The 23,596-nt window shown below is 37.5% G+C and overlaps 1 protein-coding gene across 1 annotated transcript in view; it reads left to right on the top strand.

The window, feature by feature from the left end:
- opn7a (opsin 7, group member a) overlaps nucleotides 1-23,596 on the top strand; it is a 54,251-nt gene that overhangs the window by 14,936 nt on the left and 15,719 nt on the right. The window contains exon 3 of the mRNA XM_056266419.1: nucleotides 19,030-19,192. Within this exon, the coding sequence (XP_056122394.1) occupies nucleotides 19,030-19,192 (163 nt within the window). The remainder of the gene's footprint in view (nucleotides 1-19,029; nucleotides 19,193-23,596) is intronic.

The raw sequence follows: 23,596 nt of genomic DNA on the forward strand, positions 1-23,596 counted from the left end.
ATAAAGTACTTTGCTGTGTCCTTTCTGTTTGATGAATGGTTGGATTGAAGGTAACACCTATGCCTGCACATAAACCTTGAATGTGCTTTATGTGAAAAAGAAAACGCTTGAGCACTACAGAACAACTTACGATCCTCCTTGGTCTAACTGATTTATTAATTTGTTTACTTTTTTTGCCAGTTCCTTGCGTTGTTCATTGCAGCATGATTCAAATAATTAGACAAGTGGTTGATGAAAGTGTTCCCTTTCAGCATCATAATTACTGATGCGTTCGTGGCAGAAACAATGGAGGTGGATTGAATGCCAGAATACTTGTGTGCCAAATGCTAATTGGCTTTTGCAATTCAACATGCAAAGCATTGACCTTTCTTCGGTGTCTCTTGCTTCTCGCTCTCTTTTGTTCCCTCTCGTTGCATCTGTACTTGATTCTGACCATTGAACCATCAAATACTTGTATACAGTGACTGTTGAACTGTATATTTTACATTTGCCCTTGGCAACATTCCTTTGCTATTTAAAGGGTTAGTTCACCCAAAAATGAAAATTATGTCATTAGTGACTCTCCCTCATGTCGGTCCAAGCCCGTACGACCTCCGTTCATCTTCAGGACACAGTTTAAGATATTTTAGATTTAGTCCGAGAGCTTTCTGTCCCTCCATTGTAAATGTATGTACGGTATACTGTCCTTGTCCAGAAAGCAAATAAAGACATCATCAAAGTAGTCCATGTGACATCAGTGGGTTAGTTAGAGTGTTTTGAAGCATCTCGTGGGACTCGTGATTCGTGAACGTGGCTTGACAACAGAACCGGAAGAGAATCAATGCTGAATAAAGTCGTAGTTTTTGTTATTTTTGGACCAAAATGTATTTTCGATGCTTCAACACACTCTAACTAACCCACTGATGTCACATGGACTACTTTGATGATGTCTTTATCTCCTTTCTGGACAAGGACAGTATACCGTACATACATTTCCAATGGGGGGACAGAAAGCACCCGGACTAAATCTAAAATATCTTAAACTGTGTCCTGAAGATGAACGGAGGTCTGACGGGCTTGGACCGACATGAGGGTGAGGCATTAATGACATAATTTTCATTTTTGGGTGAACTAACCCTTTAATGTTTCTCGTATCACTTCTCCTATATTGTTTTCTACATTATAATGGAGTATCTGAGTATTTTACTGTTGATTGCAAAGAAGAAAAAGAACTGCATTTGAAACATACAAAAGAACATAAAAGGAAGATAGAAGGAAAAAAGTACAAAAAAGCAAAGGAAACTTCAATCAGTAAGAAAGAAAAGATAGTCCTTAAGAACTTTGGTATTCTTGGTATAAATAACTCAGTGTTACATGCATTAAAGCTTAAGTTTATTGCCAAGGTTTCAGCCTTCAGTTGTGTGCTTGCTGTTCCTTTACAGAAGGGCTCAGAGCGCATTTGAAGCTAGCCAATATTAGCGTAAATTTGATGAGATTTTCTGACAGTATGGATCTAAAGGTGGTTTGCTGATCATTTCTGTCAAAATGCTTAATCTAACCAGCTGAGGCAGTGTGTTCTCCAATCTGATTAAAGCTGATTTAATATGCTGAAATCTGACAGGCAAGGAATATTCCTTCAAATCATTGTTGTTAAGCCTTAAAGCCTCAAATACAATCTATAATAATGTAAATGGTTGGAACATATGTTTAGTAATCTAATATCAATCCAAATGTTTATAAATTTGACACAAAAAAAGTCTATTCTTATATCAACCCGAACCAACATTAAAGGTGCAGTAAGCGATTTTTCAAAAAAGTTGTCAGACCGAGCAGCACAACAAACATGTAGCCAATCAGCAGTAGGGGGCGTGTCCACTCATTGTGGGGGAGGAGAGAGAGCAATAGGGAGTTTTGAAGAAAGACTGTAGAAAGAGAGATGGCTGAGAGACATTACAAAAGAGAAAAGCTCAGAGGAATATCACTGGAAAATGAAGGGTTATAATCAGGCAAGAGCTTTAGGACCCGCATTAATATTAGAAAAGCTTTCCAATGCTGGAGAGACCTAAGACCTGAAAACAGACGCGGAGGTTGCGCTGTTTCTGCTTGATACGTGAGTAACATTGGTCTTGCAGTTCCACAGAACCAAGATATGCTGTTGTCATGGCCGTAGCCAGCTATGAGGTCACCGAGGTCCGGACCTCGGTCATTTTTTTACATTCAAAAATAAAATGTCAAGCTCTCTGAATGATTAATTAGCCGTGTTTAAACCTCCTCATATGAGTGTTTGCAATACATGTTGCTGCAGAAGCTAGCGCAGTGAACGGGGATTGAGCGCGTTGTGTGAGTGAGGGCGCGGGTGCAGCCGCCGTGTTGCCAGATCCACCTAATGGAAAGGTGTCATGGTTTCCTGGACCTGTTTTTCTGATTTAATGTGACACTTTAGGATAGGGGTGTAACGGTACATGTATTCGTATTGAACCGTTTCGGTTCGAGGCTTCCGGTTCGGTACGCATTCAAACCGAACGATTCCTTGGACCATTTTTCCTGCCGACGATCACCACAACGTTGCGCAACATCAAATGGCAAGCGTAATGAAAGCGGAACGAAACTGCGCTACTCATTATATTGTGCTTCACGGATCGTTTATCATATCAGTTCGGACCAGCAACATCTGTGCAGCGCGAGCCGATCTTGATCAAGCGACACTGTTACAACACAGCGCTAAGAGATCCAGTAAAGAAAACATTTGAATTCGCCACTGAAGTAATAACAGCACTTCGAGATCTAGTGAGAAGCATTCACATTTCTCCGTTATTAACCCTAGATCTCTATTAGATCAAACAGCGCTGACGTGGACACCAGGAGAAACATTGTGCCGTGAATGAACTAGTAATACTTTACCAGCAACATTCAGCATGGATTTTATATAGTAACACTAAATGTAACCAGTTTGGCTGGAATAGTGAACTGCTTTTGAAGTACTTCACACATCTTTTTCCAGCACTTCAAAACTCAAATAATAAATATATGAAGAGTTCAGATGCAAAAGCCTCTAAGTAGTGCCATTTTAAATTTTCATCTAGAATTATCATTTTTATGAAGCTTGTATATTTAAGTTCAGTAATTTCACTCAAATGACAATTAATAGGTAATCTTCATTGCCATTTAAGTGAAATTACTAAACTTAAATATACAAGCTTGATAAAAATGATCATTCTAGAAGAAATTTTCAAATGGCTTTTGCATCTGAACTCTTCATATATTTAAATGTTATTTTTAATGTGATGACCAAAACATTATTTGTTCATCCTTCAAAGATGACCCCCATTTATAAACCTGAAAGTTTCAAGATGTAGGAAAACTCACACTTATTTAAAAAATATTTTTTCTTTTAACAAATAGGAAATTTCTCTGGCATTTCTTACTTTTTGCTGTATCGAAAACGTACCGAACCGTGACTTTAAAACCGAGGTAAGTACCGAACCGTGATTTTTGTGTACCGTTACACCCCTACTTTAGGAAGTTATTGGAAAGTTGCATGTTAGGGTTAGTGATATATTAATCTTATTTCCAAAACACAAGCTTTGAACTAATTTCGGATTATTATTATTATTGTTTTGTTTTGCTTGTTTTTCGTTGCAATATCTGGCAACATTTTACTGTTTCTCAACTAGCAATCTATTCAGTCAGCATATTTGTGTTTGATCTGTGTGAATTCTGTGGGGGGGGGGGGCATACATACCCCCGGACCCCCCTAGTTAGAGACTACACCACACATAATTAAATCCAAATTTAACCCCTATATATATATATATATATATACACTCACCGGCCACTTTATTAGGTACCCCATGCTAGTAACGGGTTGGACCCCCTTTTGCCTTCAGAACTGCCTCAATTCTTCGTGGCATAGATTCAACAAGGTGCTGGAAGCATTCCTCAGGGAGTTTGGTCCATATTGACATGATGGCATCACACAGTTGCCGGCTGCACATCCATGATGCGAATCTCCCGTTCCACCACATCCCAAAGATGCTCTTTTGGGTTGAGATCTGGTGACTGTGGAGGCCATTTTAGTACAGTGAACTCATTGTCATGTTCAAGAAACCAATTTGAAATGATTAGAGCTTTGTGACATGGTGGAAGTAGCCATCAGAGGATGGGTACATGGTGGCCATAAAGGGATGGACATGGTCAGAAACAATGCTCAGGTAGGCCGTGGCATTTAAACGATGCCCAATTGGCACTAAGGGGCCTAAAGTGTGCCAGGAAAACATCCCCCACACCATTACACCACCACCACCAGCCTGCACAGTGGTAACAAGGCATGATGGTTCCATGTTCTCATTCTGTTTACGCCAAATTCTGACTCTAACATCTGAATGTCTCAACAGAAATCGAGACTCATCAGACCAGGCAACATTTTTCCAGTCTTCAACTGTTCAATTTTGGTGAGCTCTTGCAAATTGTAGCCTCTTTTTCCTATTTGTAGTGGAGATGAGTGGTACCCGGTGGAGTCTTCTGCTGTTGTAGCCCATCCGCCTCAAGGTTGTGCGTGTTGTGGCTTCACAAATGCTTTGCTGCATACCTCGGTTGTAACGAGTGGTTATTTCAGTCACTGTTGCCCTTCTATCAGCTCGAACCAGTCTGGCCATTCTCCTCTGACCTCTGGCATCAACAAGGCATTTCCGCCCACAGAACTGCCGCTCACTGGATGTTTTTTCTTTTTCGGACCATTCTCTGTAAACCCTAGAGATGGTTGTGCGTGAAAATCCCAGTAGATTAGCAGTTTCTGAAATACTCAGACCAGCCCTTCTGGCACCAACAATCATGCCACGTTCAAAGTCACTCAAATCAACTTTCTTCCCCATACTGATGCTCGGTTTGAACTGCAGGAGATTGTCTTGACCATGTCTACATGCCTAAATGCACTGAGTTGCCGCCATGTGATTGGCTGCTTAGAAATTAAGTGTTAACGAGCAGTTGGACAGGTGTACCTAATAAAGTGGCCGGTGAGTGTATATATAGGCTATGTCAAATTGGTTTTTTTTTTTTTAAGGGTCGCAGCTTAATGTCCATGGGGAAATGTGGGTCCAATGGCTTAACCATTATTATAGCACAATTCTTTACACAACACCCTGGAGGGATCTCACTAATTTTAAAACCCTGGTTACAGCCTTGGCTGTTGTTGTAATGTTAGCTAGCAGGACAGTTTTGAGGGTCAATGTTTGTCTGGAGCTGCTGGAGACAACAACCAACTCTTGCTTATACTCTTGTGTACTGTAAGTAATTTTTTTGTGCTTGTCGTTCGTTCATCACCTTATTTTTTCTTTGCTTCTGCTATGATAAACAGACATCCACTCTTGCATTGCGTGTGCAACTGAAGTCAGCTAGTGAGAGCTGTGCAGGTCAAATTCTCTGCCCTGCGCTGGCGACTGATGCTATAGAATGCAGTGTTTAGTGTCCTTGTTAGCACGCAATTCAGGGAAATGACATACGGCACCAAGCTATTTCTAATGGCTTTTTTCTGGCTACAAAGTTGTCATACACAACAGCCCTTCCAAGAATTTAATAATTGGCTTTTCACTAAGCTCCGTCCTCTTGGTTACTGTTGCTCGCTCAGCTTCAGAATGAATAAGAGATTTCTGTGAATAGCATGATTTTAAGGCAAATTCGCTCATAACGTGGTGAAAAAAACACAAATCATAACTACTTATTCTTACATGTGCTGCAATGAAGTGTGGTATTGCAAAGTATTTGTATGTGCCATTTTGTTTAAAGAAATTGTTTAACTTATGCCTAATTAAAAAATGCAGAAACTGTAGTTAACTCTTTTGTTGCTATATCACCTCTACCTGAATCAATAAGTGAATGAATTACCATTCAATTATTTATAATGAATTTACCTTGGAATGCATGTTTTTTTTTACATATATTTTTACATTCAGCAAATTATAATGTTTATCCTCTCTGGGTACCATGTGACTAATATATTCCCCAGCATATTTTTGAATAAATTCTGTAAATTTCCACCCAAAAACACAGGACTATGCGGCTGACTTGTTGTCAATGACTTTGCAGACAGTGTTTGCGCACAGTTACCTCACAAAACTGATTTCAGACCGACTTCTGAGGCAGCATAACGCTTTAATGATGTACAACAAAAAAGAGAGGTTACTAAGCAAATATTTAATTACTACAATACTAATTTCTTGCTAGAAATGGAATCAGAAGTTGAAAAAGTGGTTCAAAAACACTTTTACAGAACCAGCCGCAACTTTCAGAAACTTTTTTTTTTAGCTCAACTGTCACAGAATCGAACACACGGCATGTGGATATTATAGATAGCAAAGGACACATGCTGCCTTCAAATATCAATCAAATGAAGGTTTCTTAGGAGACAGGATGAATCAGACTTGCCTTGCCGTCCTCCTACCTCTATATGCTGCCTGTGGGGGCAGCCTTTTTTCAGCTTTCGGTCACACAGACATTGTGTAAAAAAAATCATTCATGTAGTCTGCAGAATCTGCATTGATTTCTAAATGTCAATATTCAATAAAATATAGTCAGATTGCTAATACCTGCAATGTTTATAATCAAGTTAAACGCCATATTGAATTTAAAGGAGTAGTTAACTTTTTAAAAAACTTTTGCTGATAATTTACTCACCCCCATATCATCCAAGATGTCCATGTCTTTCTTTCTTCAGTCGAAAATAAATTAATGTTTTTGATGAAAACATTCCAGGATTTTTCTCCATATAATGGACTTCAATGGGAGCCAAACGGTTCAAGGTCTAAATGACCGTTTCAGTGCAAACTGTTCAAAGGGCTTTAAACGACACCAGACGATGAATAAGGGTCTTATCAAGCGAAACGATCGGTCATTTAAAAAATAAATAAAAAAGTTAGTTTTATAGGCACAAATGCTCGTCTTGCGAACTCTCCTGTTCGAACTCGTTCATCAAAATGAACGAATCAATGCATCGAAAAAAGATTCGTTCATTTTGATGAACGAGTCAATGACTCGAAAAAAGATTCGTTCATTTTGATGAACGAGTCAATGCTTTGAAAAAAGATTTTTTCATTTTGATGAACGAGTCAATGACTCGAAAAAAGATTTATTCATTTTGATGAACGAGTCAATGACTCGAAAAAAGATTCGTTCATTTTGATGAACGAGTTAATGACTCGAAAAAAGATTCGTTCATTTTGATGAACGAGTTAATGACTCGAAAAAAGATTTGTTCATTTTGATGAACGAGTTAATGACTCGAAAAAAGATTCGTTCATTTTGATGAACGAGTTAATGACTCGAAAAAAGATTTGTTCATTTTGATGAACGAGTCAATGACTCGAAAAAAGATTTGTTCATTTTGATGAACGAGTTCGAACAGGAGAGTTCGCAAGGCGAGCATTTGTGCCTATAAAACTTTAACTTTTTTATTTATTTTTTAAATGACCGATCGTTTCGCTAGATAAGACCCTTATTCATCGTCTGGTGTCGTTTAAAGCCCTTTGAAGCTGCGCTGAAACGGTCATTTAGACCTTGAACCGTTTGGCTCCCATTGAAGTCCATTATATGGAGAAAAATCCTGGAATGTTTCCATCAAAAACATTAATTTCTTTTCGACTGAAGAAAGAAAGACATGGACATCTTGGATGACATGGGGGTGAGTAAATTATCAGCAAAAGTTTTTTAAAAAGCGAACTACTCCTTTAACTCGGATGAAAACGAGGCTGTGAGGTATAGACGTACAGTCTTTTCAATGGCATGCACTGCATAAAAGTCCTAGATCACGTAATTTTCACAACTCACAACATTAAGAACTGTTGTATGGAACTTTTCTACTGAAAGTTTTTTTTCTGAAAGACATTTCGTCTGCTAAACAATCAGATTTTTGTTAAACAGTGCAATACATTGAACACACTGTACTTTATCCCTCACAGCCTTGTTTTTATTCCTGTCAAATATTAAATATGGCGCTACCCTGACTAAGGTCTATACCAGTTAAGTTTAGTACTGCTAACAATGCTAACCAGTTGCCTGCTGAATCTATAGAGCTTAGCTATTTTAGTTTTTAGGTAAATGCTGCTGTTGATGCATATGAGATTCTCGCTACACAATATTTCTTGCACATTCTGTGATTAACTTACCAAACTGGTTCAGACATAAAAGACAATCTGAGAGTTTGATCTTAACGGAATGTTTAACCGATCCCTAATATACACTTGAGCCAAACCATGAATGGCTTTAAATGTAGCTAAACAACAATACTTTGAACTCAATTCGTTGCTTAATCGGTAGCTAATGAAATGTCAAGATTGGAGTTATATAGTCGTTCTTCGTATTTGTTAATAATCTGGCTCAGCATGTTGAACAAGTTGTAACCTCGACAGACAACTGACAGACCCCTGCATGTAAAGCATTACAATAATCCATTTGCGAAGATATAAAAGCATGTATAACTTTTGAAGATCATTACTTCATTACTTTTGCAATCCTTCTAAATTCTTAATCTACAATTTTTTGCAGTGAATTACAATTTTTGTCATTTAACATTAATTGGAATTCATCCGTCATTTCACGTCCTCAAGGCAATCAGCAGTGTATTTTCAACTGCATTATTTCCTGCTTTAAAAGTAAGATACAACTGCGTATGATCCAGGGGGGTCACTAGGATTTTCATTTTAATATGATTTTTTTTTAAATATAAAAAAATAGGGCCGTAGACAGGGCTTTATAATCACAGAGGTCCTAAATTTGAGGTTGGTAGGGGGTTCAAATTTTTTATTTCTCTGATATGTGCATTTCAAGACGTTTGAAGACAAAAAAAAAAGGATAATAAATAGCTTTAAAACCATGTCAGTGGGCAGTAGATTATTTGTCAATACCTGCTCTCTTCTCATCTCCATCACTCTTTCTTTTTTTCTCAGTCTCTTCATCCCTTTCTCTTCCCCTCCTAAAGCTGAGCTTTTTTAATTTACTAAAGGCTACAATTTGTATTATATTCTCAATATGTACACATTCATTATTAATCTTGTGCCTAACATGATGAAAACGGCTTTGTTAATGTTTCTTGTAAACTAATTATTACATTACATGAGTCACGTTACTATTTTCAGTTCAAAATGGCGAAATTAGACAAAACTATATTAGTTTGCCTGATTATTTTTCGTCATTCGTTTAACATTTATGACATAAAAAAAAGTAAAATATGAAATGTTAAGTTTAGCTACTTACATCTCATCTCGCACTTGACCGTACGCGTCGAGTCGCACTGTTAAAATTCGCGCTCAGCAGCGTCTGTGAACATAAAGCCCGCCTACTTTGATTTGATTGGTCATCTCAAATATTCTGACATTGACGAGCAGTGACAGACCAATGAGGCTCAGATGAACACACACATGAACACACACACACACCCAGTCCTCTGTTTCTGCTCTCTGCTCGGCGCCGCTGCGGATTGAAGATGAAGAACGCGCTGAATCTGATTATAACAAGACTGAAGCGAACACGAATTTGTGTAGCCTAAATTAATCTCACATTTTTAGGGGGGCTAGGCCTAGCGACGCCCCTGGTATGACCTTTACAACAGTGACATGAAATGCCTCGTTTATTAAATGACAACATGTAAAGGGGAAAAAGTAGCGGCCCTAGAATAAAGCTCTGAGGTACCCCGTAAGTTATAGGAGCAGAAGAAGCATGCAGTTCCCAATCTTTACCATGAATGTTCTGCCCTTCATGTAAGAGAACCTACATAAGGCCACTTCATTTTATCCTGACACACAGCTCAAGGCACTCTAACAGAATCGCATGATCCAGCGTGTCAAAAGCTGCACTCAAGTCTAGCAAGACAAGGCTGACACAGTTTCCATGGTAGCTTCTAAAGAAATGTCATTTAGCACCCTAATAAGGGCAAACTCAGTACTATGGATGGTTTTAAAACCCGACTGAAACTTATCCATGATATTTATCTCGGCTAAGAATGAAGAGAGCTGTCAGAATACAACCTTTTCTAGAATTTTAGCTATGAAAGGATGTTTAGAAATAGGATGGAAATGTTGAAGGCCAGAAGGGTCCAGACTGGGTTTCTTTCTTTTTTTCTTTTTCTTTTTTTTTAAACTTGATGGGACACAACCCAAGTCAGACCTTTGTCAATAATTGATCAAATACATAGACCAAAAGTGAACTTCAGTGAAAAGTTTTGTTAAAATCACATCATTCGAAGATGATGTGATTTTTAATGTACACATAATCTCTTTGATCTCAGACAGTGACATCATAAAGGCTCTAAACGAGCCAGCGGGAGCCACAACTTCACAAGTTGGATCACGTATTGAACACCATTTACTTTATTAATACCCTAAAAAAAAATACTATAACAAATGCATTGTTAATTTTTAGTTCATGTTAGCTATTGCGAGCTAAATAATGGGACCTTATTGTAAAGTTTTACCATCACGTTTGAAGTACACTGTAAAAATTATATGATTAACCCTCTGGGGTACTTCAGGACCAAAATGTCCCGAAGCGTTTTTAATTTTTATTTTTTTTAAATTGTAGCTTCATCGGAATGGTCCGAAACTTGGTGACTTTTTTGGTACTTGGTATATGAACACCCAAAAAAAATTGGGGACAGGATTTGAAAAGTCTAAGTGGTCTTAAAACAAAATAGTCACACTCAGGACCTTCGGGTCAAAAATGACCCGCATAGGAAATGAATGGGAAATTGGCAAAAATGTGAAAATACAGAGTTTTTTTGTGCATACAATCTACAAAACAGCCAGGATGCAGAAAAAAAGCACACAACAGTGAAGGGGAGAATCTCTTAAAACAATGGGTGACAAAATGTTTTCCATTTGTTCTCTTTATAATGCAATGTTCAGGTTTGACTGTATTATAAAGTAAAACTGCCACTTCAAATTACCATTTAAACCAACCAAAAACATTTTTTTTTTAAATTAAAAAAAATGACAAAAATAGTTTTTGAGAATCTGTTATTATATATTCAAATCTACAACCTGAAAAAAATTAAACAATATGTGAAAAAATCACTAGAGTGTTTCTACCATAGGTTTCTACAGAGAGCTGTAAATCCACTAGTGGTAAAAATGTGCTATTGCGTGATAAAAATGCTCAGTGTGTCCACCAGATGGCTCTGATCTCATTTCAAAAATTGCTTTCATGAGGCCTAGACTTGACTCTAAAATGAAATACAGCTTTAATAAAAAAACTTTTTTAATTATATATATATATAGGCCTATATAAATTTTCTATTATGTTCAATGGGAAAAAATGGGTCTTAATTATTGCATAAATATTAATTATAAATCATAAAATTATCTCAAAACACCAAAAAAGAAAACAAAAAATATTATTGGACAAAAATATATTTCATTGATTTTACTCAAATAAAATGTATCTTAATGCCGTCCTCCGGGTCATTTTTGACCCATTTTTGTGAGTCTAAAATGAAGAACCCCAGAGGGTTAAGAAGTTATGACAACATGTTTTTACATTGCATTAACTCATCAAAATAAGTTAAGCAATTTTTTACTTTTTTTAAAAGTTATACAAGATCAACTCATTTGTAAAAATCAGTTAAATGTAATTTAAGTTGCAATGACTTAAATTTTTTAAGTACAATCAACTTGTATATTTAAGGCAGCGACTTTTTTGTTTACATTGTATGTGTAATTTATGTAGCAGAACAAGCGTGAAAGTCTCTTTGAATAATGTCATTTTATCATAAATCAAAAACGCCATTTAAAAACTCCTGAAGAAATGACCCATCACTAAAACACCAGGGGCCTCATGTATAAACGTTGCGTACGCACAAAATGGGCATAGAAATATGCGTACGCATTTTTCCACGCACATATCGGGATTTATCAAAAATAAACTTGGTGTAAATAAGTGCGCACCGTAAGGATGCTCTTGACCGTGCGTACGCACATTCTGGAGACAAAGGGAATTGACACAGATGGTGAGGTAGTGAACTGAAGTTAGATTGTTGAAAATAAATGTGAGAAGAACGATTATAAGAATTAATGACATTTAATTTTCACTCCATTTCATACGTTATATCCACATTATCATGAAGATTAAATCCAACAGTGTTATTTGTGCCGATTGTTTTAGGCTATATACATCTAGTAAAATCCAAACGTAATTCAAAATGTATATAAAAAAAATAAAATAATAATCAGCGCTGCCTTACAGTCACATTGTCCACAACGGGAGCGCAGGAGGACATGGCGCGACTACATGTGAAACAGAATAGCATGAAATACCCTTTTATTAGAGAACTGCAGAACACAGTGTAAAAAGGAAATATTTTCCTTAATGTACATATATCATAAAATGTCAAAGTCTGCAAATACAGTCATGAACCACAATCGCTACTCATCATCGGTCCTAACTACGGTGTTCATTACAAAACCGTCAAGAAGCATGTGTTCACAATAACATTTTAAATAAATAAAAGAATGATTTAAACTGTTTTACTTCTGATATAAACATTTAGATTAAATATGCCATTCTCATTAATGGAGTTTCACTTAAACTAGCTACATGAAATCATTACTGAGAAGTTACAAAAAATATATATTCAATAAATAGAAATAGACCTATTTGTTGTGGATGCAATGCTTTTGAACACTTTTCTCTCTGCCATGCTGTGTTTTAATGTTTTAACTGATAGCTAATAGCAGATTGTCTGGGGAAATTGTTTCGTGCAAATAATGCACAACAGTCTATCTGTTTCCATTAAAAATATAAATCAATTAAAAATACTATTTGGCCAGTGGAAAAGATTGAGAAAAACTTTCTCTGAAATGTATTTTACACTATTTGATTTATTTATTCAAAAACAAGGCAAGGATATAAGCTACTAAAAAAAATTATGAATGTAATAATGTGACGGCACATCCGTATTTCGTACCGTTAAACATGGTATCACGTGGATGAATAATCATATGCAAATGACATGCAGATGAGAATACGTTGTAAGATCCATATATGGTTATTTCGGGGAGGAGACGCGCGTGCGCACAATCTTCCGCTGACTGGGATTTATAAAGTGAATTCTGCGCAGGTTCTGGCTTATGTACGCACACTTTAAGGATGAAATCTACGCAAAGTTTTATACATGAGGCCCCAGGTTTTGGGATTAATGCCTCAGTTGACGTATCTTTTCAGCAACTGTTCTTTTCTACTTTTCTCTTGATAAATTCTACTTTTATCAAGAATTTATCAATTCTGGATTAGGTCCAATATGTTGGTTGATAAAAAAATTAAAGTCCCTGTAAAGGCAATTTAAAAAAAAAATTCTAAACACATTATAAATGTTAGAAATGTATTGCTAAAACATATTACAAAGACTGTGAACTGTGAAGTACTGAATTGTGGAGTTAGACCGTTAAACTGTTTTTCACCATTGCTATTTTCCGGATTTTCTGGGGCGGGGCTAAAACAGGGCTCGATGACGCACTTGAGCCCCTGAGCTCCTGGACACGCCCCTACTTGATGACGCACTGTAGCCGCTGAGGCTGGCCGCTCCTAACATGGCTCCTAACAATAGAGCACATTCACATCAGTTTGCCGCTCAATCGCGAGTTACTGTCAGCACTATTATTAGTCACACAGCCTACAGATTGCTAGCTAGCTATGCCTTCGTCACGGAAATGCGTAGGCCTACTACCTGGATGCGATCACCGGATCACGTACAAAACAGATCGGTGTCCTTATTTAAGTTTCCGAAAAACGATTACATCAAGAAGTGGATTAATTTTGTGAAGAGCCACCTTGATGGAGAGCTGAGGATCACCGCCAACACCCGCCTCTGTAGCGATCATTTTACACGGATAGTTTTATAAACTTTCGTCGGAGATAACTGTCTGGGATTCACTGATAATCCGCTGTTACTGGTGAATGGGGCCGAACCGGCTCCCGCCTGGCCTTCATCCTCCTGTCGCGCCGACAACTGGTGCCATCATCGGCAGTGCGTGCCCACCGTGCGAGCATCTATTCCGGCTGTAGAGTTCAGTGTGGCTGGCGAGTCGACGGCAGCTTTCCCGCGAGTGGGCGTGGTTTCAGCGCAGCCAGCGGACACGCCCCCAGCGTTTGAGAGCAGAGATTACTGCTCATTTCTTCAAGATTTTGATAGCTTATTTTATGTACTTGCTGGCTTTTTTTATCATTCAAATTTGGCTGGGTGACTAATAACTAATTGTTCTGTGGTGTGACAAACTCAAAACACATACTTAATTTTGACTTTACAGGGACTTTAAGCTTCAGAAAGATTGTCTGCCGCCACATACCACTGTAAGACTGGTTGAAGAGATAGACCTGACCACAGGTCTATGAGCATACCTGTCAAGTTTTGGATTTGAAAATAAGGGAAATTTTCCGGCGCCCACCGCGAGCAGTCCCACCACCCCAACCAAGCTCCAGTATCCCTTACATTTTAAGACAGGTGTTATAGCCTAAATGAAAACATGTGTGTGTTTGTTTTTTCATTTAGGCTATAACACCGGTCTTAATAGGCCTATGTATGGTAACGTTATAGGGTATTAAGAGCATTTATTTAAAGGCTTATTTGCATATTTTCTGTTCATTTAACATTGCTTGTCTTTACATTTACATTTTATTTTCATTCCACACATTTTCATTTCATATTGCTTTTCTTTTACAGTTTTTTTTTTCATTTGCAGTTTTTCTTTTCATTTCACATAACTTTTCTTTACTCTTTTAGTGAGTTATTGAACAAATTTGTTGCAGACTTTGTATTAACTGTTTTGGAAGGAGTGTATTTCTGGGCCAGAGTGGTTAATTTTACATGAGAGTAGAGCAAACAGTTCTGTTGTCTAACGTCATCCTATTCTCTGTAACAATCTTTCGTACCATGCTAAACACCCTTTTTCGTGCTGACGACATACATCATTCCTTCCCCGTGTGAGATGCTAAAGTCGCAGTTACAAAACGCGTGACTGTCCCCCACCCTGCTCCTCTTCAGAAAAGTAAATTCGCTATCCCATTGATCGATCGCGGTATTTAGTGCATGAGGGTTTTGGTTTTTTGGCAGGAGTGCCTTGCTCTGTCATAGCGACCATCATCCGTCTCTGTTTTTGTTTGTTTTTTGTTTCCCCCGCGTTGTCACTCATCATCTGACCTCACACACTAACCTCGCGACAACTGCCACCTACAGTACCTGTAGTTATCGCGAGGCTAGTGAGTAATGACAGAGCTCAGATTGGGAATGTTTTTTTTTTTACTCCGTCCGCGGTATTATTATTTTTCAATAACGCAGGTTAAAATACGGGAGATTTACGGGAAAATCCTAATACGGGAGGACGGCGGGAAAGAAGGGTTAAATACGGGACTTTCCCGGCCAAAACGGGATACTTGACACTTGACAGGTATGTCTATGAGACGAAGAACCTTGGCAAATTAACATTTGAACTCTCACACACACACACTTCTTCCCTGCATCCCTATGGGATGATTTTAGTATCAAAATGATTAACACGTGCAAGCACACTTATCAATGAACTTGATACATGTTGCAGAAATGTTTTATCCATGCCTTTCAACTTGTGTGTGCAAAATTCAAAATTGAATGAATGTGAAGCAATTTGTACAAATAGAGACATTTTTGTGAATACAAATGTTTTCCTTTGTATTAGTGTATCATAATTTGCACATGCAACACAGAAGACGTGCATGTGTGGATCAGGTGACACGTGTGCATTCATTGACTCGATTCATTGAGTCGATCCTATTTGATTCATTTGGATTTTGAGACTTTCATTTCGCGGGTTTCGCCTTGCACGATCCACACACAGCTGTCTGAGAAAAGCTGCTACCACTAGATGGCAGTATTCTGCTAAAACAGACAACGGCAGCATAATCAAGCGTTCTTCCGCATTTAAGACGCTTAATGAGAGTGATATTGAAGCACCAAATTTAGTACACAATAATATAGGCCTACCCTATTAATAAAGCATACTTTATAGAGGCAAACATTACGTCAGATTATGAACAACACCCATAGAAAACCATTATAAAACGCTTAACGTGCAATCGCGCGTTGCATGTTCAGTAAGGTGTATTGGCTACTGAGTTTAAATATCACCGTCTTACTGCATTGACGTTAAGCTTTTTCTTTTATAATATGCTCTATGGGAGGAAAACTATATAGCCTACAGACAAGAGACTTCATGAACGCAACGCACGGCGTTTCAAGTTAATAACATTTCCTTCCCGAGCCTGTTAAAAAGAAAAAGCTTAACATTAAATAAAAATTCTGCAGTTGCGTTTAACTTTGCATGTGAATGGGAGAGCAACCGGTCCGAGAGCGCAGTGAAGTAAGTTTTAGGTTTGATATTCGCCTCATTTTATAAAGGGACCATCTGCAAACTCCACTCACAGTCAAAAAAATATAAACGTCCAGTCATTCATTCAAATGAACATATTTCCAAGGTTATATTATAACCTTGGAAGTCTAGTGGGCAGACTGACTTAGCCTACTGTTACTGTACTATGTCCAGCCAATATCTCGATTGAACAGTAGCCTACAATTGTTTAATTTACTGTAAATTGTTTTTCTATTCATGTTCCAAAGGTTGTAGTACGTTCCTAGTGACAAAGTCAGGTGAAATTTTACATTATTCACTTGTAGTAAGTCACCAAAAACCCATTTGGTTAATTACAGTAATGTTTTTATAAAATAATAATTGTTTACTAAATAGGCTACATGAAGGGAGTTATTGGGGCAATTTCACCTGTAGTAAGCCAGTCTAGTCACTGAACATACTACAACCATTTTGAACATGAAAAAACCCTTTTGGTGAATTACAGTATTTTTCTGCAGAATACAGGCTACATGAAGGGAAGTATTGTCCAAATTTTACTTGTAAGTCAGTCTTACAGAAACCTTCTACGAGCTTTGGAATTTGAAAATGTCTGTTATTAAATTTAAAAAGTAATTTGAATTAAAACAAATTATACGTTTTAACCACTGATCTAGAATGACATTATAGATCAGTGGTTTTAACGCAGTTAGTGGAGGCAGACGTTCCCTTGTGCATCATGAGCTGTGGTTAGCGCGTCAAAGCATTCTCATGTAGAAATATGCAGCTACAGGCCCAAGTTGATTTTCAATTAATATTTCATGTCGATATACAATGGTTGCATATTGTTAAAACTCATCGTGCTATAGTAAGACTATAGCCTATGGCTGAAGGGTCAAGGGAAAACAAATGTACTGCGAAAATCGTCTTTAATATTTAAAAACAGACATTTTCAAATTCCTGCTTGTATACTATGTACACAATGTGTAGTCAGATAAAAATAAGCATATAATATGAACACAACTGCGAAATTTCACCTTTTTTTAACAGGAAGGAAAATTGTATTAACTTGAAACGCCGTGCGTTGCGTTCATGTAGTCTCTTGTCTGTAGGCTATATAGTTTTCCTCCCATAGAGCATATTATAAAAGAAAAAGCTTAACGTCAATGCAGTAAGACGGTGATATTTAAACTCAGTAGCCAATACACCTTACTGAACATGCAACGCGCGATTGCACGTTAAGCGTTTTATAATGGTTTTCTATGGGTGTTGTTCATAATCTGACGTAATGTTTGCCTCTATAAAGTATGCTTTATTAATAGGGTAGGCCTATATTATTGTGTACTAAATTTAGTGCTTCAATATCACTCTCATTAAGCGTCTTAAATGCGGAAGAACGCTTGATTATGCTGCCGTTGTCTGTTTTAGCAGAATACTGCCATCTAGTGGTAGCAGCTTTTCTCAGACAGCTGTGTGTGGATCGTGCAAGGCGAAACCCGCGAAATGAAAGTCTCAAAATCCAAATGAATCAAATAGGATCGACTCAATGAATCGAGTCAATGAATGCACACGTGTCACCTGATCCACACATGCACGTCTTCTGTGTTGCATGTGCAAATTATGATACACTAATACAAAGGAAAACATTTGTATTCACAAAAATGTCTCTATTTGTACAAATTGCTTCACATTCATTCAATTTTGAATTTTGCACACACAAGTTGAAAGGCATGGATAAAACATTTCTGCAACATGTATCAAGTTCATTGATAAGTGTGCTTGCACGTGTTAATCATTTTGATACTAAAATCATCCCATACATCCCCCACTCTTGCAGAGATCATCCAAACGCACACAAGAATCTATATGGTTTTAATTTGAACAACCATCATACAGTTTTATACATGTGTTTAGTATTATTTGATATGTCTACAAGTGCGTCTGGTACGAATGTCCTATTTCCAAATAAGTAAAACAAAGGTAATAAGGTTTTTAAGAGTTTTTAGATTACATACACACAAAGGAGGGTGGATGGGTAAACCCTCCTGCTCTCAGAAGGTGTGAACTCAATGCTAATTTCCACTGTTAGCAAATGGTACCATGTAAATCAACTTCTGCCCCCAGTAGGGTTAGTCTGGGGGGGTGAACACAGTAAATTTCCACTGTGAACACAGGTTTACATATGAAATGAGGTCTGGGTATATAAGGAAATGCAGCTAGATGATCGGGGCTCTTTCTGTATTTCAGATAGCCCGTGAGGTTAGCTCATGTATTTCTTAAATGTTGGGTTTGCATCTATTTCTCTTATCCTAGAGCATTTGATGTTTTGTATTGATGATCTTTGAACTGATTATGAAACTGGCATAATACTTTTACCTGACATAATAAATTGTTATATTTGATTATTCTAACAGACTTTGACTTTATTTTCATTGGAGTTAAAAGGAATAGTCAAACATTAACGTATATTTAGCCTAGTGATGCACAGATATCATTGAAAAACCTTTTCATTTTATGGAGTCAGATGAAACGAGTTAATACATAAGATAAAATGTATTGCATTTAATTAAAAATCCCTTTGCCATGGGAAGAGACGGGACACGCGTGAGACCTTCACCGCTAATTTGAATTCCGCTATTGGATCGAATTAGACGGCCTTACACCACAAATTAATCTCACATTTTTTGTCCCGCAGGTGTTTGTTCACTATGTGGAAACAGTATGCTGCTATATGTGTCCTACAAGAAGAAGCACCTGTTAAAACCAGCCGAGTTCTTCATTATTAACCTGGCCATCAGCGACCTGGGCATGACCCTCAGCCTCTATCCCCTCGCGGTCACCTCAAGCTTCGCTCACAGGTACCACAAAGAAGGAAAAACTCAAAATGTGGTTACTTTGTTTATATGGTCAAAAAGGATTTTGGATTGATCCCCTCCTAATTTAGAGATGTGGATTAGGACAGCAAGTAATTTACCACATGACTTTGGTGTTTGTCAAAAAACAGAGAATTTTTACATGGGTGCTGGGAGACAATTTTGGATTTGGACTGCAATAAAATATCGACTAACCCCTGTAAATGTTGAAAATACCTTACGTCCGCATGAGAAACAATTACCATATAATTAGAATAGGGCCGAATAGGGCATCAGAGTTTGTAAAGGTTGATTATTATTATTATTTTTTTTTACTATCTCCTCCCTTTCTTTCAGTGTCATCTCTCTGTGTCCCATTCACACATACTTGGTTGTCACTTCGCTTTAGCTTATCATGTTACCAAGGCCAGAACACTTCTCACACACAAATCCAGTCCACAGCCATCAAGGTTAAACTGTCCTTTACTCCAGACCAGTGTTGGGGAAAGTTACTTTGAAAAGTAATGTTACAATATTGCGTTACTCCCTTAAAAAGTAACTTATTGTGTTACTTAGTTACTTTTTTAGAAAAGTAATGTGTTACGTTACTTTTGCGTTACTTTTTTCCACCTGGGCTGGGCTTGTTTTTTTATACCAAAAAAGATATATTTTTGGGCAAATGTAAAGACCCTTTCACACCAAAAGTGAAACAATAAGCCTCAGACTGAAGGAAATGCAGATTTACTCCTGTACAGTAGAGTACAGTAGTGTTCAGTAGAGGGCGCCGCTCAAACAAACCTTTCAGCTGCTGCTGTTCTGGGTAACAGAAGAAGAGGATGCAGGAGAAACAAATTTAACACTTACTTTACCAATAAAAACTAGGGCTGTCAAAATAACGCGTTAATTTCGATTAATTAATCTGAGAAAAAATAACGCGTTAAAAAAAATAACGCAGATTAATCCATTCCGTATTGACCTTTGACCCGGAGCATAGCAACCCAGTCGACTGTAAAATAAAGGAGGGAGACGAGAACGCGCTGCCTGGATCATTGATTGGAACATTTACTTATAAAAAACGGCTTGATGGAAGTATTGATAAAAACAGGGTTCTCAAGTCTCACGCATTGGCCGTGAGACACACGCAATTCAACCAGTTCACACGCTCACTCGCCACACCGTGTATTTCTCACGCTGAAAAGGCAATACCAACCAAGTTGTCCTGCAAGCTTTATATATAACGTTGTATACGAGGCGCAGGCACACAAAGTGAAGTTTCCTGCCGCCAGCGCGTCCGTATCTCGGCCAGATTGCGTTCGTTACTATAGGCAACTTATAGACGCGCGAAGTCCGCGAACACACACGGAAGTTCGGCCACCGCGACATCGCGCGAACACACGTCGTGATGGAGAAAGTAAGTTGGAAGAAAGCTCGCCTAACATTTTTAGACTAGAACATTTAATATATAGCCCATCGTATACATTATTGATGCAGTCAAAAACTCTACAACTGCTTTGCAACCAGGCCAAAAGCTTTGGCTCGGTTTGGCTAAGGAAATGTTATTGGGTATGGGAAGGAATGAAGATGTATTTCTTTCGTTTATTTTAAATTCTATATTATACTGTATTAATAGTATTTCTAGTTACATTAAGGCTAAAGCAGAGTGCTCTTGATAATATTGTATATCCTGTCAAAACATACATTAGCCTAATCATTGCCATTGCATTTGTATTTTTCAAAGATGTCAGGGAAAAATGCAAAAATATTTGTTTTTCCAAACATTGGAGCAATTTGTTATATATTTATAGCCTAATTTTGAAATATAACATTAAAGAGTAGGCCTATATTTGATGTGATGAATTGCTCTGTCATTTATCAGATTTACCAATTGTTATAATTTCAATTTTTGCTGGTTAATTATGAACAATGGGTAAAATTGGGGGCGGGGATAGGCGGGGGCGGGGCTCCATTTAGGCTCCTCCCCTAACCGCATGTGATCTCACTCCAAGCTTTTAATAAAACTTGAGAACCCTGTAAAAATAAAGTCGTCTGCAATGTCTGCCGCAAGGAATTTGCATATCACCGGAGTTCGTCAACTCTACCACATCAATGCAAAGCATCCAGGAGTTAATGTTAATCCAGAGGTACGAGCTAGCACGTCCCGCCAACTCTAGCGGTCAACGTCATCTTCAAACTTAAACCACAGTCGAGCAAACACTGAAGCGCTAACTTAGCAAATCTGCGTGCGTGAGTGAGTAAGTGAGTGTGTGTCTGAGAGAAAGCGTGTGTGAGACGAGTGCGCGAGTGAGTGAGTGTGTGTGTGTGGTAGTGACTGGCTGAAGGAGAAGTAGAAGTGAGGCAGATGTGTCTATCTACACATTTAAAATTGTTGCTTTGTTGATTTTTTGTGTGAAATGTGGTAAAAGGGGCTGATTTTTTTATTGAAGGTTTATGTTCAATTGCACAAAATAGCCCTGGAATTGATATTGCACTATGTTAAACTTTTGGTCTCTTGCCTGAATTTTTTCATGGCACATACAAGAGAAATAGTGTTGACATTGAGGGCAGTGTTCATTTATTCATTGTGTCCCCTAGATTATAACTGTGGCCTGAGATGCCTTGTACAGTGAAAAACATATATTTTAAATTTATTTCCTCAGCATATTATTAGGTCATATTGTTGATTGTTATGGCCATTATTTGAACAGTGAAAATAATAATAAAAGAGTTTTTGAACTTTAAATGTCACTAATGCTGATTATTCATTGATTCGTTTGAATTGAAATATGTAAAATACTTTCACTGCAAAAATTATGTATGCGATTAATTTAGATTATACTACAGGGCTGTTGAATGCTTGATTCTGATTGGTTGAGAGCGTTCTAAGGTGTGCAATTATTTTCAGGGAAACGCACGGCTAAAGTAGTTCCAGGCAGGTTTGACCGCATTACAGTTCCATATCACTGCGCATAGTTAACTGTCATAACGGAAAATAGGATACAATTCATAACAAGAAAAAACATGCAGCCCATGCGCTTGATCTGCCATTTTCGATGTCTAACTTCACAATCAATGGACACATGCAGTTTAATTTGAATTAAAAAAAAGTATATAGTCCTATCTATAATCAATACAAAATTAAACTGAATATATAAATAAATTGATAGTCCTGCTGCTGCATGGGTTTTCGTAATTATTCCAGATAATATACAAATAAATAATTATTGATAGGCCTACTTATTAAAATGGCTTTGTGTTTATTTTATTAGGCTAGTCTACTGTCAATAATAGAAAAAAAAGAATGAACGAATTTAAACGAATTGAATTAATAAATAAATAATAATATTGACGCACATGCTTTTCTGTCTCATTATTTGCAACATCTCTCTATCTCTAATAACTGCATTAATAACTAGGCCACATAAAGCGGGGACACAGTTATTGTAAGGCCGGTTATGAATGTAATTTGATACTTATGACTGATCATGCCCAAACGCGCGTTCAGTCGGTGTTCACAGTCGGTGTTTGAACCTGAACCTGCTACAGTCGATGGAAACAGTCAGTCTTCGGATGTTTCAGCAAGTCGTAAGTGTGTCCATCATTAGTCTGCTGTCTGTGGCTCAGACCTCCGTTACTAACTCTAAAATGACGTTTTGGAATTAGCAACGGAGGCATGGGATTAGATGCGTAAGAAATTAGTCCTTCATACAAGAGCGTTTTAATGACAAAAACTTGACAAACGTCTAGAATTACATCATCTGAACAATGTTTCGAGGTGTGGTAACGGTAGTATAAGCGGAATAATTGACTTCAGGCCGTTGAATTATTAGAAAAATAATGCACACCCGAGGTGTAACGGCCACTCCGCTTCGCGTCGTGACCGCATTACCACCTCGGGTGTGCATTATTTTTCTAATAATTCAACGGCCCGTCGTCAATTATTCCTTACTTAATTAATCACAGAGTATGCAATTAATTAGATTCAAATTTTTAATCGATTGACAGCCCTAATAAAAACATATAAAAAAAATCTATAGTCATTTTTGCTTATTGGTTAACTGAACAATCGGAGGTCAGAAGCAAGTACTTTGGTCAATAAAGATTAAATGCATAAAAATGTATGTTTTATTTAACATTTAGGTATTGGAGGTTTGCATAGTGTTCTGATTCTGCATTTCACTGATTTTATTCATTTTGAGGAATATTGAATCTTTTTTGTGCAAGTGAGATGAGTAAATCCACGCTTACATTTAATCTAGAACTATAATAACCATCATGTTTACACACAACGCCTCTGCACTTCGATTTGTCTCAACATTAGGACAGAAGAGCAGTCAGTCAATAAAGGGGAAAACAAAGTAACTTGCGTTACTTATTAGAAAAAGTAACTCAAATATTTTGTTGTAAATTTTA

This window comes from Rhinichthys klamathensis, unplaced genomic scaffold, assembly GCF_029890125.1.
Source record: "Rhinichthys klamathensis goyatoka isolate OS25496 unplaced genomic scaffold, OSU_Roscu_1.1 h1tg000248l_1, whole genome shotgun sequence".
Taxonomy (NCBI): domain Eukaryota; kingdom Metazoa; phylum Chordata; class Actinopteri; order Cypriniformes; family Leuciscidae; genus Rhinichthys; species Rhinichthys klamathensis.